At 38.8% G+C, this 26903-nt stretch overlaps 1 protein-coding gene and 1 pseudogene across 3 annotated transcripts; one reads left to right on the forward strand and one right to left on the reverse strand.

Annotated features, from left to right (window-relative positions):
* Nucleotides 1-379: 379 nt before the first annotated feature.
* Nucleotides 380-20712, forward strand: LOC306866638 (alpha-mannosidase 2C1-like; annotated as a pseudogene). The gene is made up of 26 exons: nucleotides 380-475; nucleotides 717-842; nucleotides 914-1037; nucleotides 1118-1185; nucleotides 1263-1440; nucleotides 1535-1715; nucleotides 2030-2136; nucleotides 2319-2428; nucleotides 2513-2605; nucleotides 7846-7962; nucleotides 8043-8134; nucleotides 8218-8349; nucleotides 8554-8670; nucleotides 9188-9318; nucleotides 9395-9480; nucleotides 15567-15728; nucleotides 15891-15973; nucleotides 16066-16160; nucleotides 16252-16356; nucleotides 17740-17896; nucleotides 17985-18128; nucleotides 19841-19944; nucleotides 20060-20139; nucleotides 20220-20359; nucleotides 20453-20534; nucleotides 20607-20712. The product of its transcript is annotated as an alpha-mannosidase 2C1-like (transcript).
* Nucleotides 20713-20818: 106 nt separating this feature from the next.
* Nucleotides 20819-26873, reverse strand: LOC306866701 (endonuclease 8-like 1). 2 transcript variants are annotated; one of them, XM_079411983.1, is made up of 11 exons: nucleotides 26794-26873; nucleotides 25722-26214; nucleotides 25013-25132; nucleotides 22551-22635; nucleotides 22351-22444; nucleotides 22045-22166; nucleotides 21928-21955; nucleotides 21789-21853; nucleotides 21504-21705; nucleotides 21314-21415; nucleotides 20819-21222 (listed from the first exon to the last, which is right to left on the reverse strand). In XM_079411983.1, exons 2-11 carry the CDS (start codon nucleotides 26177-26179, stop codon nucleotides 21173-21175), a joined length of 1326 nt encoding a protein of 441 aa, XP_079268109.1. In that variant the 5' UTR covers nucleotides 26180-26214; nucleotides 26794-26873; the 3' UTR covers nucleotides 20819-21172. The 2 variants fall into 2 exon arrangements, with proteins under 2 accessions (XP_079268109.1, XP_079268108.1); XM_079411982.1 differs by having other exon boundaries at nucleotides 22533-22635; nucleotides 26794-26862.
* Between the last annotated feature and the right edge of the window lie 30 nt (nucleotides 26874-26903).

Consider the following 26903-nt stretch of genomic DNA (forward strand, 5'->3'; position numbering starts at 1 on the left):
GCATGAAATGTTTCCAAGTTATATCATTAGATTAATGAGATGATGTAATATTATTATTATTATTATTATGAGATCTTCATATAACGAACAAAAAGGGGAGGAAAAAAACTATAAATAATAATAATCCACCGGAAACTCAAAATAAATGCATGTGCATTATATTTTTGACAATAACAGCATGCAACAGAAGTGACTGAATATCATGGTGCTGTAGTTTTTGTTGCTGTAAAACTTGATGCAATGGCCTCCTCTAGTGTTCATAGACCGAAACACTCGGATTTACAGCTGATTGTTATTATTGTCAATGTATTTCCGGGTAGAAGTGCCCAGACGCGTCTGCTGCTGATCTCTTCATTCATAACCACTATAGTTTTTAATCATGTACCACCAACCCTTGCTGAAAAACAGACGGACTCTACTGGAGCGAGAAGCTCATCTCCGATATATATTTCACAGACTGCAATCTTAGAGGAAGGGAAGCCAGTGCACTTTTATGCACACTTTTTATTTCTATGCAATTGTTTGGTTATTTAATTATTCATGTTTATGCAAATTCACAGGACCTTTTTCAGGTTAACCTTATCGTTAAATAATTATTAATAATAAATACATATCCTTGATTATTATTTAGTAGTTATTTCGTTGACCTTTGACCTTGTTTACTGTGGTTGATGGTTTGTTAGGAGCACTGATTTAAACACTCTCATTCCCTGCAGACTGTTTGGAGACACTCATCCGCTTGAATCCATCTCTGTGTTCCTGTCAGAGAAGCGTATTCCTTATTCAGAAGCCATCCAGCAAAACGTCCAGCCTTGTAAAGTTGGTGACTCATTCGGGCCCACTTAAGTTGCGTAAAAGGTTTACTTTCTAACAAACTGTTTATAGTAGTACATTGCCTGTAAATGTTTGACAGATGGTGGACGTCCTGGTTCAAAGTGGTCTTGAAGATCCCAGAGATCTGGAGAGGGAAGGAGGTGCACCTGAGATGGGAGAGCGATGGAGAAGGAATGGTTTGGATCAACAACCAGTCCATGTCTGGAAACCAAAGCCCACATCAGGATCTCATCAACGAATTGCAGAATGTTTACGAATGCATTCAATGTGAATTATTTTTTAGGGTTTGACCAAAGGTGAGAAGACCAGTTATGTTCTGACCGAGTGCTTGAAGGACAGTGAACCTCATGGATAATTGGAAATCTAACTGAATAGCCTGAATTGAGATGCATTTGGTTCAATCTTCATGTTTTAATCTCAATTTTCAGCATTACCCTATACGTGGAACGTGCATGTAATGGACTTTTTGGAGCCGGACAAGGTTCTATGATCGCCGCTCCCGACCCAAACAGGAAGTTCACTCTCCAGAAGGCCGAGCTTGTTGTTTTCAATCGAGATGTCAGAGAGCTTCTCACTGACTTTGAGATGCTTGTGGATATTGTCAAGGTATTGTCACACTGTGATGGTAACGTTTGCAGGGAATCAAAAATATACACACTAAATACATGTTCCTGGTCTGTTTTACGTGGTGTTTGGACAGATACTAGGAGAAGGAGAGTAGCGTGGATTCCAGGCCTTGTTTTCAGCCAATGAGATGGTGAATCTATGCGATCCCAGTTCATTTGCTGCTGCTCGGAGTCTAGCCCAGAAGTGTTTTGCCCAGAAAAATGGGGAGAGTCAACACGTGGTGCATGCCATGGGTCACTGCCATATTGACTCGGGTAATATTTAATAAATGTTAGATCACTTCACTATTTATGACACAAAAAGGTAGTTTTATGTTTCATTTATACAGCTGCTGGTATGTTAAAATGTACACTAGCTTTCAATTATAATTTTTTTTTTAAAGAAATTATTACTTTTTTTCCAGCAAGGATGCATTAACTTACTTTTTATTCATCAAAGAATTCTGTTATATATTATTATTATTATTATTTTGGTGAAATATGTGCATATTATATATATATAAAATATATTTTATATATATAAAATATATATATTATTATAATATGAATTTTTTCAATCCCCTCCTCAGCTTGGTTGTGGCCATATGAAGAGACCATCAGGAAGTGTGCTCGCAGCTGGGTCACTGTGATCAGACTGATGGAGAAGAACCCAGAGTTTGTCTTTACATGCTCACAAGTACGTTTCTGACCATGCTTACAGATTTTCTTTCTTTTTTTTTTTAGGCACAGTGAGAAAGAACCCCCTTCACCATGGGCATAAGGCAATGGAAAATGCTTAATAAACTTACTAAATATTGTTAATTCACATGTAAAAAGGTTTTTTTAAGGTTAGGGTACAAAACAAACGTGTATGTTCAGGCACAGCAGTTCCAGTGGGTGAAGAGCTGGTACCAAGCCTGTTCTCAGAGATAAAGCAATTTGTGCAGAAAGGCCAGTTTATTCCGGTCGGAGGCACATAGGTGGAAATGGTAGGATGAAAATATTTGTGCACGTTTCTTCACCTCATTCTGTTCAAAACTAGTTAAAATATCTGTAAAATTTCTTTGTATCAGGATGGCAACTTGCCGTCTGGGGAATCTATGGTCAGACAGTTTCTACACGGACAGAACTTCTTCAAGGAAGAGTTTGGACATTATTGTTAAGAGGTACTTCTATTTATCTAAAAAAAAAAAAATGACATTCACTTCCTATGACTCAATACAGTTCATATATCTTCTCTACTTTGTTATCAGTGTTGATGCAGGTGCGTGCAGAAACTTGACGCGGTTGACCATGTCTTGATATCTTTTTAAAATAAATCTGCAGTTTACTAGGAAAGAACAGATTAAGAAAGAAAAACAGTGCACATCTTTACCCTGCCAAGGCTGAGGAGGTCTTGAGAACCTGAAAGGAGGGCACATGAGGCTGTATATCTGTTAGACACAACCCACACATGGGCCTTGAGAAGAGATAATGAAACTAAACTATTTTTGATTACTTCTGTCTCTTTTATTACATTGATTTAAAAAGGATCATCTTGAACTGTGTCGATGTAAAAATAGAAAGAGAAAGAAAATATATTCCATTCTATCTTACCAACAACATGAAGTGCATTAAACATTACGTTGTCAGGATTTCCCTACATTGGGAAAGACTAATACTTATTTAAATTATAAAAATATTACAAATAAATTAATTAATTAAATTAAGATGAAATATTTTGTTTACCTGCATGTCAAGTGAGAATGAACAGACATAAGAGAGCCCTGGCCATGCAAATGTGTTGTTAATTTATTGAAATGTTATCTTAAAATCTCAGGAGGTATTTCATGTGAATTTATTAGATTAATAATTTGTGTATTTTAATCAAAAGACAAAGCAATACATCGTTAATTAGGATGTATGAGTGTAATTATAACCACCGGCGTGTGCAGTTCCACAAAACTGAAAGATTTTCCAAACATATAAAAATAATAATTAAGGAGAATTAAAAAATAAGGAATAATTTATTACCACTGTGTGAATAACATGTGATCAGTAATTGTAACAGTAATCTGATGAGTATTTTAAATTGTAATCTGATTACAGTGATTTAATTTGTAGAATCTGATCGCATATTATGTAATCAGATTATGTGTGTAATTAAAATTAAGAATCAGAATCAGAATGAGCTTTATTGGCCAGGTATGTTTACTCATACGAGGAATTTGTTATAGTGACATAAGCTCCACAGTGCAACAGGACAGGACACAGATAATAAAAGAATAATAGATAAATAGAAAAAAAAAAAAAAAAATTCTCCTCTCTTTCCTCATGTTGTGCTGTATTCTTCTTCTTTATTGCATTTCGTTGCCTTGTACCTACATGTGCAATGACAATAAATTGAATCCAATCCAATAGGCAATGTAAAAAATAGCAAAAACACAATATATAATATAGACAATTATGTGTGTACAGGTCTGATATGTGCAAATTTGAAATAAAAAAAATAAAAAAAGGTATGTGTGGTGAATAAATAATGTATAATAGTGTTGTGTGTTCCACGTTTAATGTCAAGTGTTCATGAGATGGATTGCTTGAGGGAAGAAGCTGTTTCTGTGTCTGGTCGTTCTGGTGCTCAGAGCTCTGTATCGTCGACCAGACGGTAACAGTTCAAAGAGGGAGTGGGCTGGATGTGAGGGGTCCAGAGTGATTTTTCCAGCCCTTTTGCTCACTCTGGATGAGTACAGTTCTTGAAGACTGGGGATGGTTGTACCAATGATTCGCTCAGCAGTCTGGACTACCTTCTGTAGTCTTCTGAGGTCAGATTTGGTAGCTGAGCTGAACCAGACAGTCATTGAAGTGCAGAGGATGGATTCAATGATGGCAGAGTAGAACTGTTTCAGTAAGTCCTGTGGCAGGTTGAACTTCCTCAGCTAGCGAAGGAAGTACAACCTCTGCTGGGCCTTTTTCACAATAGAGTCAATGTGATTGTTCCACTTCAGGTCCTGAGGGATGGTGGTGCCCAGGAATCTGAATGACTCCACTGCAGTCACAGTGCTGTTCATGATGGTGAGTGGGGGGAGAGCAGGGGGGTTTCTCCTGAAGTCCACGATCATCTCCATAGTTTTGAGCGTGTTCAGCTCCAGGTTGTTAAGACTGCACCAGACAGCCAGCTCCTTAACCTCCTGTCTGTAGGCAGACTCGTCACCGTCCTGGATGAGGCCGATCAGTGTGGTGTCGTCTGCAAACTTCAGGAGCTTGACAGAGGAGTCTTTAGATGTGCAGTCATTGGTGTACAGAGAGAAGAGCAGTGGGGAGAGAACGCAGCCCTCCAGTGCTGATGGTGCGGGTGCTGGATGAGAATTTTCCCAGCCTCACTAGCTGTCTTATTCTGAAGGGTGTCCGGGATGATGGTGTTAAAAGCGGAGCTGAAGTCTACAAACAGGATCCTCACATAAGTCCCTGGTCTGTCCTGATGCTGCAGGATGAAGAGCAGTCCCATGTTGACTGCATCATCCACAGACCTGTTTGCTCTGTAGGCAAACTGCAGGGGGTCCAGTAAGGCTCCAGTGGAGGCCTTCAGATAAGCCAAAACCAGTCTTTCAAATTATTTCATGACCACAGACTTTAGAGCCACACGTCTATAGCCATTAAGTCCAGTAATTTTGGGTTTCTTTGGGACCGGGATGATGGTGGATTGTTTGAAGCATGAGGGGATTTCGCTCAGCTCCAGTGATCTGTTGAAGATCTGTGTGAAGATGGGGCCAGCTGGTCAGCACAGAATTTTAGGCAGGCTGGTGACACACCGTCTGGGCCTGGTGTCCTCCTTACCTTGTTCTTTCTGAAGACCTGGCACACATCATCTTCTCTTATCTGCAGTTCAGGTGTGGGGGAGAGGGGGCTTGCTGGAGGTGTTATTGGTTGTGTGGAGAGGTGTTCAGAGCGGGTGTGTGGTGTTTTTTTAAACTTGCAGTAAAACTCATTCAGGTCGTCTGCCAGTTGTTTTTTGTTAACAACTGTTTATTGAATTTTATTCTGTGGAACAGTAGTACAAAACAAAAAGCAGCTGTACAAATTTAGAACCCACCCCGTGGTAGACTTAAAAAAATAATAATAATAATAATAAAAATATATTAAGTAATATTAATAGATAAACAAATAACAGTAAAATAATTTTTACAAAGATTTTAGAAAAGAAGACAACATTAAAAGCTGAATGCCATGAATTAACAGTTTTCACGTTAGATCCATGTATACGAGAAGTAGAGAGTTCCATCGAGATAATGTCCAACAAATACACAGTCCAGGTTCGTCTGTCCATTATGTGAGGAGGATTCCAACGGTTGACAAGCAATTTTTTTGCAGCTAACAGTAAAGATCTTTGTTGGACGGACAAGGTGAAGTCCCAAAAGTCATTCATGAAAAAATGGCGTGGAGTCAAACATATCTCAGTACCCAAAGAATATGATAGGTCCAGTTGTAATAGGTAAAGGTTTGTATGAATGCTCAAGAAGAAAGAGATAGATGACTGAAGCAGTGGAGGGAGATTCCTCAGAAGGAAGGATTAGTTTGCGCAAAGGTTGAACAGGCAGTTGAGCGTTCCAAGGCACCCCATATGCCTGTAGGGCCGATCTAATGCGCAAATACATAAAAAAGGAGGTGCCTGGCAGATTATATTGGGTTTTAAGATTCTGGAAGGATTTTAAACCACTATCATCATAGATATCTCCCAGAGTGTTTACTTTATTATGAGTCCATTGCGGACAATGAAATGGAGTACTGCCTGACAAAAGGTTATTATTGTGGAAAATAGGCGAATGCCAATGCCATTTTGTAGCTAGTTGTGAACATCTTTCAACATCCCTCCATGTGGAGAGGAGGTAGGCTACAATGGGACCAATCCGAGATTTACACTGCCTAAGTGGAACTCCCGAAAAAACAAGATGCATCAATTTATACGGATAAACAATAGATTCCTCAATTTCCCTCTAAGACACAGAAGCGTCAGGATCAAACCAAACTGCTAAAGGGCGGAGGGAAAAGGCTTGAGCATACAGCCTAAAATTAGGGAAAGAATGACCTCCATGTAATCTACATCGTTGTAAGGTAGTCAGTTTAATACGAGGACGTTTCCCATCCCATACTGTATATACGTGAAACACTTGCATCTAGTTTATTCCAGTAGCCAACCGGTGGAGCGAGAGGAATCTTAAAGAAAATAAATTAATATGTGGGAGAACATTAATTTTAATCACCGATATATGAGCCTGAAAAGAAGTAGGAAGACGAGACCAATTTTCCAAATCTGAGGATACTTCAAATGGCTAGAATACCATTATAGTTCTTTGAGACTTCCTGCAGGGAAGGAAAAACATCTATCCCCAAGTACTTAAAGTTTTGAACCAATGGAATAGATATAGAAAGAGACATGGAATCAATTTTATAATTGAGGGGAAGCAAACATTACTTACTCCAATTAATTTTAAACCCTGAGAGAGATCCAAAATGGTCAAATAAATTCAGCACATGAGGAATAGAATGTGACGGCTTCTCCAAAAACAATAAGATATCATCAGACCTCTGGTGGGACACGTGATGTACTGTCTGTATTTTGGCAGTTCACGGGAGAGATTTGCTTTATTACGAGCTCACGTGCGCTTGCGGTGGAATGAAGACACTCACAAGAATGAACAAGCAAAACTCCCGCGGCGAGTAGAAAGGTTTACAGTTGATGAAGAGCGTTTCTAGATCAGAACAACACATCTACTTTAACACTGTTACATCTGTACACCACCTCTCATTGATGTAAAAGCACACCCCACCACTGCACGATTTCCCCGTTGATTCTGCGTCGCGATCTGCTCTGATCAGCCGGAAGTTAGGCAGATGTAGCACGCTGTCCGGTATGGTGTCATTCAGCCAGGTTTGTGGTCAAACACAGAGCAGCAGAGTTAGAAAAATCCTTGTTTGTCCAGGAGAGCAGAAGGAGTTCGTCCATTTTGTTGGGTAGAGTGCGGAGATTCTAGATGGATGCTAGGCAACGCCGTTCCAAAACCAGCTCGCTTCCCCCGTCTGTGCATCCTGAAGCGTTTGACCAGAGCTATGGATCCGCCAACTACAATGTCCAGCAAAACGTCCGAATAATCTAAATCCTAAAAGATTTTGTGGTGTGTTCTGCCGAATGTTCAGCAGGTCATCCCTGGTAAAACAGATCGTGTTTGAGAAACAAAAAACAGTACAAACACTGAAGAGCAAAGCACTGTAGCTGGCATCTGCGGCTTAGATCTAGTGATTGTTAAGTAATACATACACAGATTCTACAGATTCATGTATTATTCTAGTCACTGTTCTAAAACACAAACACACACACACACACACACACCCGCTTCCTGTATTAAATCACTGTCTACTGTATCTCACACAGTTCTGGCTGCCAGACACATTTGGTTACTCAGCACAGCTGCCTCAAATCATGAAAGGAAATGGGATTTCTCGTTTACTCAGGAGCTAAGTTGGAACCTTGTTAACAAATTCCCGGTATGTACCTACCACATTTGTGCACGTGAAACCCCCTTATTATGGTTGTTTTGATGTTTAAGAGCACATAATTCTTTCCCACATTCACATTCTTTTGGGAAGGTATTGATGGGTCACAGGTTCTCACTCATTTTCCTCCGGGTAACTCTTATGAGATGAAGGGAAAAGTGGAAGATGTAAGTCTGTCATCATGTGATGTATTATTTGAGAGCTTTCTTTGAGCGCCCGTCTCATTTCTCCTTACTTTGGCTCAACACAGCTGATTAATACAGTGAAGAACAATAAAGACAAGGGACGAGCCAATCACAGCGCGGTATTGTTTGGTTTCGGAGACGGGGGAGGTGGCCCCACACAGCTAATGTTGGACACTGATTGTCTGCCAAAGTTAGTTTCCTTTTCATCTGTCTGAGGGTGTAACACAAAACACCCATTTCCTGCTGTTTAGATCAGATAATATAATAAAACTAACATTTAAATGAACTTAGCCTGTGACACAAAAGCATGACGTCACGTCAGTGATGATTGATTACCAGAATCAGTGGTCTTTATTTAGTAACGATTTGAGATGATCGTGATTGTGTCATCAATGGTCCAGATGTCAAGTCCTGATGTCCTGTTCTCTCAGCTGGAAGCAGACTCATCCCTCCTGTGTACGTGGGTTGGAGAGCTCTTCCTTGAGCTACATAATGGCACTTACACCACACAAGCAAAGGTGTGTTTCCATCTCTCAAAACCCAATGGTGCTCTTCCAAATTTATAAAATTTGTGAAATTGCACCTGCATTCATTTTCATTGTTCAGTGCATGATTTGATAAAGGGGCATATAATACGCTTTTTAAAATAAATAGTCAAGATTTTGCATTTAAAGCATTTACTTTTGTTTCACATGACCATTTTCCATTTCTCTGACATAACAGGGTTTTTTTGTTTACTGTATCTTTAAGAGTGTTTAGATTACCTCAATGATGATTGGCTAACCTCCTCTTGAAAGTGTAGTTCACAACATTATTCATCGTGGGTGGGTTTCCCAAAAGCATTGCGAACCTAATTTCATCGTAACAACCATTGCCATCTATGGTCTCTATAATCAACTTGAGTCATGATGGTTTTGAGAAACCCAGCCCAGATATAAAAAGGGAGTGATTATTTATTAATATGCCTAGTGTTCCAATATAAACACTATGTCAGTGTCTGAATGCTCATGACTCCATTAAATTCTTTTTCTGTTTATAAAATTGGGAAACCGCCAATGTGAAGCTTTGCTTCATAACATTGAGGTGGCTAGCTGTCTGGAGATAGCTGTCTGGGTATTTGAAGATAGCTTCAAATACCCAGCATGCAAACTTCAAGAGCTGTGGAGGCAAGTACTAATGCATCAAAGATCCTTGTGATAATCGCATAGCTGAGATCTCAAGTGACTCGCTGGTGTTTTTTAGATTGCTTCTACTCAATCAGTTCCATGACGTGATTCCTGGCAGCTGTATTGAGATGGTTGTTGAGGATGCTCTACAGTACTATGACGGTAATTCATCTGCCTGTACTACTGTCTGTATATTTTCTTCTAACCATTGATTTTTGAAGAATAAGTAGTATTATAAAATGAATGGTTTAAAATCCAGTTATTTTATTACTCACCTTTGTTGTTCCAACTCTTCGTTATTTTAATTTTCATAGTGGAAAATAGAAGATGTTCTTTTCCATACAAATCAAAGTGAATGGGGACTGTCCATGTCTAGCTTTAAATATGGGGTAGGGGTATCAATATCATAAAATACCAAAAAGTTGTCCATACAATTCATGCATTGTATTCCAGGGGCCCTTTCGTCGTACGTCGCTTATTAAATCCGAGATCCAAATGACACATCCAAGGATCTGGATCTGGCTAATTCGGTTCTTGGAACATACCTGTTCTTGATGATTAGTATGGCTGGATTGAGTTATTTGAGAGAATTGCGTGTTCATGGGTTGGTTCATGATTCCCACTTATTTATTTTCACAATTTCTAGTATTTGCTATGTGACAGCATTCATTTTTGTTAACAACTGTTTATTGAATTTAGTTTTGTGGTGGAACAGTAGCACAAAACAAAAAGCAGCTGTACAAATTTAAAACCCACCCCAACCCATCTCACCCCTTGGTAGACTTAAAAAATATATATTATATAATAATAATAATAAACACCGATATATGGGCCTGAAAAGAAGTAAGAAGACGAGACCAATTTTCCAAATCTGAGGATACTTTGGCTAGAATACCATTATAGGGAAGGAGAAACATCTATCCCCAAGTACTTAAAGTTTTGAACCAATGGAATAGATATAGAAAGGGACATGGAATCAATTTTAGAATTGAGGGGAAGTAAAGCTTTCATCCCATCTAGAGATAATACTGCGCAAGGGGAGGATAAACTATTATTTGAATTAATAATATGATATAACCTGCGCAAGTTATCTGAAGCTGAGTGAGATTTAATGAATCTTGTTTGGTCATGATGAACTAGTGATTCATAAATTTATCTAGACGACGAGATAGTACTTTAGCATATAATTTAACATCAGTCCCTATCAAAGAAAGTGGCCGGTAACTAGAACAGGAAGTCGGATCTTTATCTTTTTTTAACAAGAGAGAAATAATAGCTATATTAATAGATGGGTGAAATGAGCCTTGAGTAACTGAAAAATGTATCATATCTAACATGAAGGGGCCTAAATCCGACCAAAAAGTAGTATACAATGCCATCTATACCTGGGGATTTCCCCTTGTTCATAGATCGAATTGCTGACTCCAGCTCCTGAAGAGAGATCGGTTCAGCCAGGTATTCTGAATCTGAATCTGACAGCCTAAGTAAATCAAGGTTGGACAGAAACAGTGCAAAAGAGTCAGGGTCACCATCAGCAGAAGTAGTATAGAGGTTCGAGTAAAAAGAGTGAAAGGCGATATTAATGTCTTTTGGGTCTGTCATAATGAGCCCAGATTGGGATTCACTGCTGAAATATTAGCAAACTTTTCTCTTTTGCGTAATCTTAGGGCTAAAAGGTGGCTTGGTCTACTCCCTTGAAAATAATAATTCTGCCTGGATCTTTGGATCAGGAATTCTGCCCTGGATCTCAGTAATGAATTGAGTTCGGACCTAACCGCCATGATGTCTGAGAAACAACGCTGATTATCTCTAGTCAGATTCTGGAGCTGTGATTCCAGTTCAACTGTCTTTTTGTGTCTGTTTTTCTGAAGGAAAGAGGCATATGAAATTTAGTTATTCCTTATAAGCGCTTTAACTGCATTCCGAAGTGTTCGAGGATCATCCACTGAACCTTGGTTAATTTCAATAAACCCAGCAAATTTATTTCTGAATTGACTGCAAAAATGTTCATCCTTTAACAATTTAGGGTTAAATCGCCATCTAGTGGCACGAGATGGCCAAGGGATCAAAAATAATCTGCACAAATTTCCATCATGATCCGACAAAGATAAGGAACAGATATCGGCATCACAAACAGCTGAAGATAAAGAAGTGGAAATGAAAATATAGTCAATTCGCGAATAGGATTTATGAGTAGCAGAAAAGAAAGTGAAAGACTTAGCAGAAGGGTTTAATAAACGCCAACTATCCACCAACGAGGATGAGGTTACACATTGCCGAAGTTTGTCAGAACACAAAGCTTGAGAGTGTGATTCCTTTGGTCCAGATCTATCTAGGATATGCAACATTACAGAATTCGTATCTGCACCCAATAAAAAGTCGGGGAAGTCGTGGCCTAATGGTTAGAGAGTCGGACTTGTAATCCAAAGGTTGCGGGTTCGAGTCTCCGGCCGGCAGGAATTGTAGGTGGATGTCCAGCGCTCTCTCCACCCTCAATACCACGACTGAGGTGCCCTTGAGCAAGGCACCGAACCCCCAACTGCTCTCCGGGCGCCGCAGCATAAATGGCTGCCCACTGCTCCGGGTGTGTGTTCACGGTGTCTGTGTGTGTGTTCACTGCTGTGTGTGTGCACGTTGGATGGGTTAAATGCAGAGCACGAATTCCGAGTATGGGTCACCATACTTGGCTGAATGTCACTTCACTTCACTCACTAAAAATTCAAAATCTGAAAACTTCAAGAGATAGGTTGACAAAACAGAGAAAGAAGTAGGGTCAGGAGTACAAGAGGCATAAACTAAGAGAAATACAATATTCCTATTCTCCACTATTGTTTTTATATGTGTTATTCTACCATCTGTATCACCACCTTTATCTAAAATAGTAATATTTAAAGTCCTCCGGACCCTTGGTTTTAGTATCCGAAGATGAGTGAGATACCACTTCATAAAACTTATTATTACACCTGTGTATATCCTCCTCTTTGAAATGGGATTCTTGAACTAACACTATATCAATCTATCTTTCTTCGCAAAAAATCCAGAAAACCTGTACGTTTGTGAGGGCCATTTAGCCCATTAATATTACAACTCAGAATATTAAGGTTAGTCATAGGTATCAAACAAAATTGCTGCATAATAAGACAAAATACAAGTTTGAAAATAAAACCAGTTGAGTCTACCATTAAACCACGCCCCACCCTCTCTTACCATTAAAAAAAAAATAAACACATTCCCATGAACTATGGCAGATCAAACCCCTTAATATGGTCCGTGGCGTCAACAAAAACCTGCACATTACTGTAGCACCAACATTTGGTCCCATAGTTACATATTGACTAGGTAGTATTTCTATTTAAAAACAATTAATAAAATAAAGAAAAGATGGAAAGAAAAGAAAGATGCAGAATACAACTAAAACAAATACAATATCATAATCAGTAAGCAATAAACTATGAATTAAGAAGTGAACAGTGAAAGACACAGTCACCTAACCATTTAGAGCATCTCTTCTCCGATTAGACAGCAAATGTCCAGCTGAAGTTCACTGAGAGTTGGTGGATGAATGGGATCTGAGAAAATCTCTTGCTTCTTCTGGGGAGTATAGCATTTTAGGTTCACCTTGATTGAGAATGACCTTCAGCATTGCAGGATAAAGAAGAAAATTGTGAAGAGAGCCTTGTGTACATGCGATGCACTTGCTCCACTTCAATCTCTTTGCCCGCGAGAGACGGGAGCCACGTCGGTAGCGATCTTTTCAAAAAGCCCATAGGGTCGTCCTTAACCTATTGCGATCCTGTAAGTCCACAACCTGTTGCTCGAGCACGGCAACGCGTCTATCGAGATCTGCGACGACTTTCTTTTGTTCTCTCATCTCCCCTGTAAGAAGATTCAGTTTAGAGCATAGCGACTGAACAACTGACATGTGAGAAGCGAACTCGTTCCGCTTCGCTGTCAACTCGGTTCTTAGACTGTCCTCAAAGTGTGTAACAGTGTTCACCATCTTGTCCATCATATCGCTCGGGGTTGGTGACTTGGATTTCTTCTTAATGAGAGAAGCCGACGGGGACAACTCCTGCTGTTTATGACTGCATGCCATCAGGTAAAGCACCACCAATGAATAAAACTTAAAACAAAACGAACGGAGCTCTACTCAAGTGCGACTAGATTCATGAGCACGTCACGTGACTCCATGTGACCGCATTAATTAATGCTTCTTAAGGGTCAAGATCATGTTATCTGTATCTCCTGCGCTCCATCAAGCCACTCCCATAATATCTGTCACCACTCAAATTAATGCACGACTCCGATTAACTGTATAGCATGTGTGTAGTCTCTAATACAATTATGAAGTAATTATTTTATGACAAAAAATCTTTCAATTAGTAAAACTATAGTCTCTATAGTTTTATAGACTACACAACATTATTATATTCTTATTATTATTTAAAATTATTGTTCCTGGACCAGTAGGGTACTCTTGTAATAAAGTAGTGGTGGCTGGGACAGATATTAAGTATCAATTCTGCTTAAAAAGATGCAATCTAATCCTGTTTATATGAAATAAGACTGCTCCCGAGCAGGTTTAAGCTTATGGACCTGTTGCTATTACAGCAAGTCCAGGATGAGCTTCAAAGAACCAAATGATCCAAGATCAAGTGAAATCGGCAACAATCAAATCCAGCTGAGTTAGCAACGTACGAAGAACAGGTCCCTGGTCTTCTGATGTCATTTGATGGATATATTGAAATTTAAGCCATTAAAAGTGTTGCCCTTCAGCAATCTCAAACACACTTCTGCAAACTCAAATTTGAGACTCATGAGAACCAGTGGCACTCAGTATTGCTGACAGCGAAATGAGTGTAATGCATCCTCATATGGGATATTTGAGAACTATGGTGGAGGAATAAGAACTTAAATTATGAACTGTTCATCTCACAATACTTGCAGATATTGCTATGTGCGTAAAATTGTAAAATACACATTAATACAAAAACAAAAAAACACATGTCCTCAAATGAGGCAGATGTTTTTTTGTTTTGTTTTTATCCAATAAGACATGCACATAAAATTCAGTGAAACACATTTACTGAATAAATTCCTTAATGTGCAAAAAAAATAAAATAAAAAACTTGTACTAAAGGGATATTTCACCCAAAAATGAAATATTAACAAAAATATATTTTTGATGAAATCCGAGAGCTTTCTGACCATGCATAGACAGCACTGCAACTACGATATTCAAGGCCCAGAAAGGTAGTAAGGACATTGTTAAAATAGTCCATGTGACATCAGTGGTTCATCTGTAATGTTATGAAGCTACAAGAATACTTTTCGTATGCAAAGAAAACAAAAATAATGACTTCATTCAACAATTTCTTCTCTCCCGCATTAGTTTTTAACACACGTTCACAACAGTACCACGATGCATACGTGTGCATTCCTCTGCTTTCAAACAAGCCACAGCGCATCTGGGTTCTACATCAGAACTGAAGACTGACACGGAAGATAACAAATTGTTGAATAAAGTCATTATTTTTGTTTTCGTTGCACACACAAAGTATTCTCATAGCTTTATAAAATTATGGTTGAACCTCAAGTCACAAATTATTTTTAACGATGTTCTTGCTATTTTTCTGGGCTTTGAATGTGTCAGTTGCATTGCTGTCTATGCAGGGTCAGAAAACTTTTGGATTTAATCAAAAATAGTGAACGAAGATGAACGAAGGGCTTACAAATTTGGAACAACATGAAGGTGAGTAATGACAATATTTTAATTTCTGGGTGAACTATGCCTTTAATTTGCCTCAACAAATCACTAGACTATAACCGATAATTTTTGGAATTTGTCTGCATGCTCTGAAGCACAAGTAATTTATCATGTAGGAAAAACAGTGACAATGGCTTCCCCGGTTGCAACAACTTCTATTTTTATTATTGATACTTTGCGCCTATGCAACTTTGGAAGGAAGCATAACTAAAGTTGTATGGCTTGAGAAGATTTGGAATATAGTGCATATGGAATACAGATGTGTAAACATTCTGCCTGTCATCCCATCCCTTCATGCTGGGTTTGGAACGACATGAGGATGAGTAAATGATTACAAAAGACTGATAATATGCTGAAAAACCACAAAGTATGAAAAATCAAACATGAGTTGTATTGGATATTATTTATAAGATCGCCACATGCCTGTGGTATGCCTCATGGACCGCATCATCAGATGATCTAATGAACTTCATATTTTCAGAGATACGCACCACAGGGTCAAGACTTCTTCTTGCTGCTTGTGAATCACTGGAATCCTCTACTGGGAAGGGTGCAGGATCCAGTATAGCTGTTTTGAATACTTTACCTTGGGAAAGAACTGAAGTCATATCACTGCCAACAGAGGACACTCAAACAAGATTAGGTACTTCCCACAGACAAAGCATAACATTGTTCAAATGACCTTATTTTGGGTCAACCTCAAAGAAATTTCCTACTCATCTAATAATAGGGTAAGATTGCATTACAGTAGAGAAAGGCTCTTTGAACCACATCCCCAATTATGGTCCCTACCTGTGTCCTGCAGCCTTGGTGAAAGTACCTAGCGTGGGCGTAGCTCAAGTCACCGAGACGGCAGAGCCTAAGGACTCTGTTTCTGTCACAATGATGGTACTTGATTCCCTTGCAAAATATTCCATCATTCCATGTTTATCTTCAACCCACACACTTTCATCATTCTGTGGGTTCTCTGTGTGATACAGGTCGATGGGACTATTATTATGGAGAATGGTCTTTTGAAGGCCACAATAGACCAAACGGGTCGTTTGATGTCTCTGCTTTTGCTTCAAGCAAACAGCTGAGTCATAATGTAGGGCCTTCATGAAAAGTGCAAAATCTTATAAAGTTGTTTACAGTTCTTACTGCAAGAACCTATGCTATGACTCCAGGGAAACCATTTCTGATGCTTGCCTCGGGAACCAGTTTGCATTGTTTGATGATGTGTGTCTGTATTGGGATGCCTGGGATGTAATGGACTACTACCTTCAGACAAGGTGAGCCTGTTTCTTGTCCCTGCAGTGGGTGGGATCAGATCCAGTATGAAACCAGCTACACACATGGTCGGAATTGTTGGTACCCTTGGTAAATATGATCAAAGAAGGCTGTGAAAATAAATGTGCATTGTTAATCATTTTGATCTTTTATTAAAAAAATCACAAAAATCTAACCTTTCATTGGAGAATACGAATTTAAAATGGGGGGGAAATATCATTATGAAATAAATGTTTTTTTTCTCAAATACATATTGGACATAATTACTGGTACCCCTAGAAATTATTATGAGTAAAATATCTCTTAAGTATATTCCCATTCATATTCACAATTTTGAGCACACCAGCGTGATTGTGAACATGAAATTATCCAGCCATGGCTTCCTGTTTCACAGAAATATAAATAGGAGGGAAAACAAAGGCCAAATTCCAAATTAATCAGCCATCACAATGAGAAAAACCAAAGAATAAGATAATTGAGCTTAACAAATTAGAAAGTGGCTTTAAGAAAAGAGCTAAAGCAGTGAAAATTCCACCATCAGAGCAATAATTAAGAAGTTCCAATCAATATAAAATGTTATGAATCTGCCTGGAAGAGGACGTGTGTCTATATCGTCCTAATGCACAGTGAGAAGGGGAGTTTGAGTGGCTAAAGACTCTTTAAGTATCACAGCTAGAGAATTGCAGAAAAAGGTTGAGCTTTGGGGTCAGAAAACCTTTAAAAATATTATCAAACAGCACCTATATCACTACATGTTGTTTGTCCAGCATCAAAAATCAAAATGTGACTGACTCTGTTAGAAATCTTATAATGGGCAATGTTTGGATCTTCCAACCGGACAATAATCCAAAAACAACACAAAAATGGCACAGTGTACAAAACCAAGCTTCTGCTATGGCCATTTCAGTTCCTTGACCTGCACCCTAAAGAAAATGAGTGGGGTGAACTGAAGAGAAGAAGCTCTGTCATGGAGCTGGGAATCTAAAGAGTCTGGAGTGATTCTGGATGAAGGAATTGTCTCTGATCTCTTGTCAGATGTTCTCTAACCTCAGCAGTCATTATAGAAGAAAACTCCTATACTATTTTGGTAAATGGAGGTTTAAAAAAGTATTGAATAAAAGTTTGTGTCCAATGTGTATTAGAGAGAAACATTTATTTCATAATGAAATTTCCCCCCATTTCAAATTCTTATTCTCCAATGAAAGGTTAGATTTTTGTGAATTTTTAAATAATAGATCAAAAGGATTAACAATGCAGATTTATTTCCACAGCCTTCTTTGATCATTTTTACCAAGGGTACCAACAATTCTGACCATGTGTGTATGAACTCCGTATGAACCCAAATTAATGTAATAATCTTGATGGCAATAATACTACTTTACTAGGAAGCCTGCAGTTGAGGTCATTGAGCCTGCCAAAGTGGTGAGACCAGGGGGACTTCAGGGCTGCGTCGCTTTCTCGCTAAGAATTAGCGGAAAAAGCACTATTAGACAGGAGATTCTTCTGGATGTTTGCTGCCCCTGTATCAAATTCAACACGCAGGTAGCAAAGATTGTCATCTTATGCTTGATATTTAATCTACCGATTGCTCAAGAAACTTGGTGAAGCATAACGGATATCTTGTTTCCAGGTGGACTGGGAAGAGTCACATAAGTTTCAGAAGGTGGAGTTCCCTGTGCAGGTGCGCAGCCCAAATGCTACTTATGAGATCCAGTTTGGACACTTGCAGAGGCCCACTCATAGAAACACATCCTGGGACTGGGCTCGCTTTGAGGTAGTGTGTACTTGGTTTAATCCTTTTTATACAAATTTTACCCTCAATCCTTGTAGTTCTTGTCATCGTAGTAGTAGTCAAGTTATAGTCTACTGTGTCCTCACCACTGTGGGCGTGGCAAAGGGCACAACAACCTAGCAAACATGCCCCTTTGGGGCCCATGTGGGCCCACTGCGTGCAGAGAATTGAGCCACATATGGGCAGCCCGCTCTGGGCCCTGATACCGGCATGAAATACAGGGCTTGTGTGGGCCCCACACTGTGGGCCAGGGTGGGACAGCCTAAAATGGGGGCTGAGTGTGCCATTTACAAACATCAACATCCAGTGAACTATTGGGGGCCCACTCTGGTTTGTGTGGGCCCCCAATGGTTCACTGGTTGTTGATGTTTGTAAATGGCATGAATAAAGACGTCGCTGTCAGCCACTTCAGTGTTCCTGCTGCCACTGCGAATGCAACCAGGAAAATGGCCTGAGAAGGAAATTGGTTCTCTAGGAACCATCCTGCTGGCTAGTTCCTAGAACTACTGTATGTGGTGTGAAAGCCCTAGTGTGTCTACACTGTGGACTAGGTGTGGGCACACTGGGGCAAGCGTGGGCATACTGTGGGCTGGGAATGGAACATGGTGGCCACAAAGATGGACTTAGGGTGCTTTCAAACCTGCCTCATTTAGTTCGGTTGAATCGCACTAGAGTTCATTTTCCCTCTTGGTGTGGTTCGTTTGGGCAGGTGAGAATGCAGAAATCGCACTCGAGTGCGCACCAAAAGCGTACAGAGACCTCCTTGAAGAGGTGGTCTCGGCACGCTTTCAAACGAACCCTGGAGCGGTTCATTTGTGGTGAGAACGCGATCCGACCTCAAACAGACCCAACTGCAAAAAGAACTGCACATTTTTGGACTAAACCAGCTGCCGTAGTCAGCTGCACTGTGCATTATGGGATGAGGAAGTGTTTGTTGACAGTTTAGCATGACAGGTCGCGGACAAACTTGGGGTTGTGAGGAGGTGGGGAGCCTCATAGAAATTTGTAATAATAATGTAATAGCAGTGTGCTGTCTGCTGCATTTTACTCCTGTCTTTGTTTACTTCCGGGAGCACCGTTGGAATTTTCCCGCACGCTCTTTCTGACCAATCGAAAAGCAGTTTAGGGAATGCGTTCAAAGACACATCTAGCCAACAAGTGAAGCGGATATTGTCACGTGACTGCATTTTGGCTTGTTTCAGCTGGTTCGGACCAGAGCAAACAGTGTGGTGTGAAAAGGAACCAAAACGGCTAAAAATAGCTACAATGTATAATTTTTTGCCTTTGGTCCGGAACAAATGAACCGAACTTCAGATGTGAAAGCACCCTTAGTGTAGCTAAAGCTAAAGTCCACAAGTACTCTGTTTGGGACACATTTTGCCAAGTGTACATTTCAGTAACTTGTCCACTGATAAAAACACATGATAAACATTGATTCTTTAGTTCAAATCAGGCTAAAAACTGCATTTTGTTTAGTTGGTTCAATGAATGCCCATGCACGTTCTAGGCCAAAAACACCAGCCAATAGGACAATTGTCTCTTTTAATTCAATAGACTGTACTTCCCAATACTCCCGTGTGGTGAACACTGCAGTTTCTCCCATGTTTCCCAGCCATGTCTCCTCCTAACAACTGTGGTTTTATGTTCTTTTGGAAAACTTTACATAATGTATGAACTTATGTTTTAATTTATAGGTGTGGGGACACAAATGGGCTGATCTCTCTGAGCATGGCTTTGGCGTGGCTCTTCTTAATGACTCAAAATATGGATACTCGATCCATGAAAACATCATGACCTTGTCCCTGAAAGCTACCCGCACAGAATGAACAAACACAGCAGTATCTTTCAAACACAAGTACAGACAGGTCATTAAAATGTGTTATGTTTTGACTAATATCACCATTTTTCCACAGATTACGTGCTCCAAAAGCACCAGATGCCAACGCAGATATGGGTAGTCATGATTTTACCTACGCCTTGATGACACACACAGGTTGGTTTATCTTCTTGGATCTAAAAACCATTGTAAATCATTTTCAGACAACCATGAATAACACCAATGCATGTGAAAAGGCCTCTTTCAGGATGCTTCAGTTATCCAGTACGCCTACAACCTGAACTTCCCGCTCTACGCCTTTCATGGCGTCATTGCTGAACCCTGGAGTGCATTCTCTGTAAACTCTCCTGCTGTCATCCTGGAGACCATAAAACAGGTGCCCATTCATGAAATTTCCTGTCAGTGACCTCTCCTAACAGATTTTGCCCACTGTGTTCAGTACAAACAGTTTCCTTTTTGTCGCATGCAGGCGGAAAGCAGAGAAAATGCCCTACTTATTCGCCTCTGTGCGTCTCTTTGTCAACTTCCCTTCCAATCCAAGAAGCGTGGCAGTGAGTAAACAATTAATACTAACATTGCTGTATTGTTAAGAACACTATTCTCATAGGTTATTGTCTTTACAGTTGTGATCTCCTGGAGCGTCCTGATTCCAGTATTCCTATGTCCTCTAGAATATCCTTAACATTCAAACCCTTTCAGATCAGATCTCTTCTCTTAATTATACAGTGATCCATTTAATTGCATATCGATTATGATGGTACTTGAATCACTTGTTTTCCCCAAGTATCTGATATCACTTTGGAAAATTGTGGTTTATGATATTCATACACACTTTGACGTTTTAAACTCTCAAGTTTTTTCACACAATCTTTATTTTTTATAAAAAATAACTACATTTCAGTGTAAGATTTAACATGGATTACTTGGTTCATCCCCCCCCCGTCAACTCTTTGTTTATGAAATCTTAAGAAAAAGTAAGTAAGTAAGTAAAAGATAAGGCCCCAAGCAGGCATTTTACACAACAAAATATATATATTTTTTATATATTTGATTACATATATTTCTTGTTTACTTTAAAAAAGGATTATGAAATCATTACTGAATATAAAAAGTCTGGTTGGTCCATTACAGTAGCTTGCTGACTTCACCTCTTGCTCAAAATCATTCTGATGATTTAGTCTGAGCAAAATCATTTGGAACAGCCTCCTCGTGTGCCACTTGTTTTCCGCTGTGGCTTTGCTAAAATAAAATCCAGAGAATGATTAACATCAGAAGGTACAACAACTCTTAGAGCACAGTCGATCTCTGTATTAAAAGACCGAAGTCATACCTTTTGTTGCGCTTTTCCTGCAGGTTGCAGAATTCCTTTTAGTTTTAATCACTTCCTCCACACGTTGGCTTTTGATTGTATTAGTTCCAGTCTTTGGAGGAACTTAAGAAAGGACAACGTTGCAGTATAATCAGGATCTGAATACTAATACTGAAAGTAGCCAAATAAATAGTGAATGTGAGATTCTGACCTTTTGAGCTTCTCTTTCCTCTAGTTTTTGGCTTCTTGTTCTCATCTGCAGGTGCTGCGTTGACCTTTTTCGTGGTTTTTTTCTGTCTTTTTGAAGCATTTTGTGTTTTGGAGGTTGCATTTTCTTTCTTTACCTTTATGTTGTCCTTTTTCTTAGCAGGTTTTGCTTTTGCTGTGCTGTCAGTGTGTGTCTTTTTGGCTTTCTAGAGTGAAACAGATGATGTTTAAAGTTCTTGCATCTGTTCATGAACTCAAGTGTCAGAAATGCAAAGTAATGACATCTCACTTTGGAATCAGTGTAATCGTGATCATCTATCTGCCTTTTCCATACAATTTTGCGAGATTTGGCACCTAATGGAGGAATATTTTTAGGTACACGTGACTTTAACATTCAATCATCTGTTTATATTATAGCGGGATTTTACCTTTGGGCACCATAGGACCAGGATCCCCCTAAAACAAAGCAAGCAATGAATCCGATTGAACTCTAAATGTGTCTCTAGGATTAGAATTAAGATTTGCAGAGAATTACACGGACATACTTTGAACCAAATTGTCCGTCCATTGTGGTCACCTAATGAGTTCATTCCATCCACACAGTAACATTGCATCCAAGCTTGAAGCACAGCATACTTCCTCTTTGCTGGAGCATAACCATTTTCACCTTAAGGTATAAAACATGAAGTAAAAAAGCAGATGCATGGATACTGATCTAAAACTAAAAATTAAATGTCACTGACAGTGGGATTTTGTAAAACGTATGTAAGTATCATGATGATACACACATCTTTGCATGAAACTGTGCAAAATCAGTTAATAAATCACAATGGATTGCATTGTAAGCCCACCCAATTGCACCACCTCCAAGGGAACAGTGCGACACAAAGAAAGAAGGTCTGGGGTCTCAGCCTTCACCCCTTTCTTCCTGGTTTTATCTGTTGACTAAATGAAACAGAACCAAGCGATGATTTATGCCAAACAAAGTGCCAATTAATACACTGACACAGACAAGTAGTTCAAATTCCTTAACCTCTACAACTGTAAGCACCTTTTTGACCTCCTTTTTATCCTCGTCTTTTAGCACAAGTCCCTCTAGAACTGTCCGTGCCTTAACAAACGGAGGGATTTGTAATCTGAAAAGAAATAGGGGGGGGGGGGGGGGGGGGGGTCGGTTATTTTTCCTCATAATTAGATTAGCCATCAAAGAGAGGAAAAGTTCAAAGGTTTCATGTACAATTAAGTAAAACAATGACGGATTTTTCAACTAAACAATGTGGTTTTATTCTTAAAGTTGAGATTTAGAAATGCAGTTTATGATTTTTACATGGTACAGGTACATCTAAAAAAAATTGAATATCATGAAAAAGGTCAATATTTTGTGTAGAGTGAAATATTTCAAGCCTTTATTTCTTGAAATTTTGACGATTATGGCTTACAGATAATGAAAACCCAAAATTCAGTGTCTTCGAAAATTTGAATATTACATAAAGATCAATAAAAAAAGGATATTTTAAACAGAAATGTCAGACTTCTGAAAAGTATGTTCATTTCTATGCACTCAATACTTGGTTGGGCTTCCTTTTGCATGAATTACTGCATCAATGCGGCGTGGCATGGAGGCAATCAGCCTGTGGCACTGCTCAGGTGTAATGGAAGCCCAGGTTGCTTAGATAGCGGCCTTCAGGTCATCTGCATTGTTGGGTCTGGTGTCTCTCATCTTACTCTTGTCTCTGGTTCAGAAGTGGCTTGGTAGCCCTTTGTCTGAGCTTGGTGACTCTTGATGCACTGACTCCAGCTTCAGTCCACTCCTTGTGAAGCTCTCCCAAGTGTTTGAATCAGCTTTGCTTGACAGTATTCTCAAGCTTGCGGTCATCCCTGTTGATTGTGCACCTTTTCCTACCCAAATTCTTCCTTCCAGTCAACTTTGCATTTAATATGCTTTGATACAGCACTCTGTAAACAGCCACCCCTTTCAGTAATGACCCTCTGTGACTTACCCTCTTTGTGGAGGGTGTCAATGTTCGTCTTCTGGATCATTGCCAAGTCAGCAGTCTTCCCCATTATTGTGGTTTCAGAGAACAAGAGACACCCAGAGTTTATACTGTAGGGATGGTCATTAATTGAAACTCAAATGTAAATATTCTAATATTTTGAGATACTGATTTTTGACTTTCATGAGCTGTAAGCTCTAATTATCAAAATCAAAACAAAAAAACTTTTGAAATGTTTTACTTTACATGTAATGAATCTAAAATATATGAAAGTTTCCCTTTTGGAAATAACTAATTTTTTTAGATGTACCTGTAGAGTCCGATTGCCATTCACATTTAACAAGCAAATTGGGCTGATTGCGATAGCGACTGCACTTTTTTTTTTTTTTTTCAAGCAACAGACAAGAAAGAATGAAAGTGTATATGAACAAGAAATGCAATATAGAATAAGAAGTTGTTTTTGTTGTTTTAAAATTTAGCAAAAACAATGGTTTGACTTCAGCTTGGTAATATTACATAAAATCTAGATATATAAAATCCTTTAAAATATCTTATGCAATCAATTTATGTAATGAGTAAAACATAAAGGTGTTATAGTATGGAGGACCAAAGCTGCAGAAGCTAAAAATAAATAATAAACAAATTAGTGCTGTCAAACGATTAATCGCATCCAAAATAAGTTTTTGTTAGTTTTATATTATATATGTAAGTGTACTGTGTATATTTATGCGTGTGTGTGTGTGTGTGTGTGTGTATATATACACATACATACACACATACAATATATATTTAGAAAATATTTACGTTTATACATTTATATATTCATATTCTTATATTTTATTATATATAAATATATTTAATATATAAACATTTTTCTTAAATCTATACATGCATGTGTGTGTATTTATACATACATAATAAATATACTAAGTAGACACACATTATCTAAACAAAAACTTTTATTTTGGATGCGATTAATCGCGATTAATCATTTGACAGCACTAAAACAAATAAAATATAAAAATATATGAAAGAATAAGTAAATAAGTTAAAATGAATAAAAATAAATGTAAAAATTCAGAAGATTATACATAAAGGGAAAAAGTAGTAAGAAATAAATTCAAGATTACATTATTACTATATTTGTTGCTATCAAGTCATTTATTTATTTTTCTGTCATTACATTTATTTATTTCTGCAGGTTGGGTCCTCCATTCTATAGCAGCTGTTTTATTTGAAATCAAATTATGTGTAATTTTACGATAAAATTAAATGACAATCCTAAACAAAATGGAATTTGTTGTGCTGAATGTATTTACACTTCCTTCGCAATTAACTTTCACTTTTCAGATGTGACAGCTTGCAATTTTGGGAAATGACATAGATTGGCCAAAAAAAGAGAGAAAAAGACTTATCGAATGCAATGTTAGGAGCAAAAAACTGTTGGTTCCAACTGATGGCCAGCTGACCAGTGCATCTCTAGTAATTCAAATCTGGGAAACATTAGAAAGTGTGTTACCTGAACAAAATCTCTGCTCGAAGATAGTTCCCAATCCCGTTGAAATACTTCTGATTTAAGAGCACCTCACAGATGGGTTTGTCAAATGCCTTGTTAGACAGATTTGAAAGAACTTTCTCCCTGAAATATTTAAATACACAGTTTAAGCTGACAACACTGTAAACCAACCTTTTCATATGAATTGCAACTCTGCCGTTAACAGGATAAAAATACGAAACCAGTATCGCATTTTGCCCAATATCAGCATTGACCTTAATTTCCATGACGTAACATTATACGAGCTGTGCTGGTCAAACCAGAACAGGAGACTAATCAAATTGTACAGCACAATATTTAAACACGTAACTTTTTTTTTTTTTTTTACTAATTTCTATTGAATATTTAATGTGTACAATATGACTATTAAGTGTGATCACATAAGCAATATTTAAGCAGAATTTTGCATGCAAAAAAAGGTCCATTGTCTCTGCAGTGCAGCAATGTATATATAGCACAGCACATGACGAATTCACTTTCGAACAAAGTAGCGTTTTGTTGGTCAGGGTGGTGAATTCAAGTGAAAATGGGCGAAATCTTAAAGGAGGGGAGTCTTTTTGCACTGATGGGAAACTCCCAATCCCTATTGAATTGACCTAATAATGGTAAATATGACCGCACCATTACAGTTTAATGTTTTGTGAAATGCTGTCAATTAATTTTTCTCTCTCACCTAAAGCTCTCGTATTCAGTCATGACACAAGGCCCTCTGTCTTTTTGCCAGGTCCCATTTGGATGCCAGCTGCCAAATCGGCGGGTGTCTTCAAAACTCAACACCCTGCGTGGGTTTTCATTCGTGTAGAAGCGCAGGTGGGCGTGTTTTGGAAGATCGTCGACTGAGGTGAAGCGGAAAAACCCTGACATCCCAAATCTGATAACCACATCCATCGACTGCTGGGACTGATGCTTGGCGACCTTGCGTTTACCGTCGTCATCATTTTTAATGGGCGTAAGGGTGAGCATGACCTCTTTTCCTCTGGACCGGGCTTTGATGCAGTAGGCATCGCAGCAGAATGGGACCTCAGGATTTTTATTCACGTCAGATTTTTCTACGGCTCCACTAAACACAAGCCCTTCGCACTTCCTGTTGACATACAGGCTGGCCAAATGGAGTTCAGGGCCTTCCGGCATTATTGAGCAGGAAATGAAGATGGGGTGTCAGAAACCTAAACGTGAGACAGCAAGGTTTCAGATGTTGTTACAGAGAACCAGGAACACAAAAAGGCCTAAACAAAAAACTGTGATACATAAGAGGTGCTTAACCTTCAGGAAGTCAAACTAAATTGTTTTCAATCCAAGTTTGAACTAAATATCTTGTGATTTTAGCAACTCTGTAACTACAATTTGTCTAAAAAAATCGAATAGGCGGAAATACTTCAGTAACCATCAGGAAATAACTTCAGGAAATAAAGTATTAAGACACACTAAAGTAAACAGCAAATAATAAGCAAGCATAATTACAGCATAGACAATAATAGCATTCATACTCCTATATGAATGTGTACACTAATGAAAAAGAAAGCATCTGACCAGCGTTCTCTGCTAGTTTTGAGGAAATATTTCCCTCATGCTGAACGATGCTCAAGATTATGAAAGTGTGCTGTTAGTGCTAAGCAACTTATATGCATTGCTAAATGCAAAGTTTGAATTGTCGCATAGCTAAGTTACGTGCTCAAAAGCAAAGTCGGATCATGTTCAGCAAATCGATGATTAAATTAATTTAAGCGAATCGTGCACCAACCCACCTTTGCTCCTCAAGCTTGATATAAAATCAGGAAACTGACGCGGGCGCGGTATGCTACTGCTTATGAAACGGACACGGGAGGATCATGGGAGTTGTAGTTTATTTCTAGTT

Source organism: Barbus barbus (genome assembly GCF_936440315.1).
Source record: "Barbus barbus genome assembly, chromosome: 48".
NCBI classification, from domain to species: Eukaryota; Metazoa; Chordata; class Actinopteri; order Cypriniformes; family Cyprinidae; genus Barbus; species Barbus barbus.

Coding starts and splice junctions, on each gene's coding strand:
- LOC306866701 (XM_079411982.1), bottom strand. CDS start 26,179: ATGCCGGAAGGCCCTGAACTCCATTTGGCCAGCCTGTATGTCAACAGG. Junction 22,636..25,012: donor CGAGCAGAGATTTTGTTCAG/GTAACACACTTT, acceptor ATTTCTTTTCAG/ATTACAAATCCCTCCGTTTG. Junction 21,706..21,788: donor ACGATTACACTGATTCCAAA/GTGAGATGTCAT, acceptor GTTTCACTCTAG/AAAGCCAAAAAGACACACAC.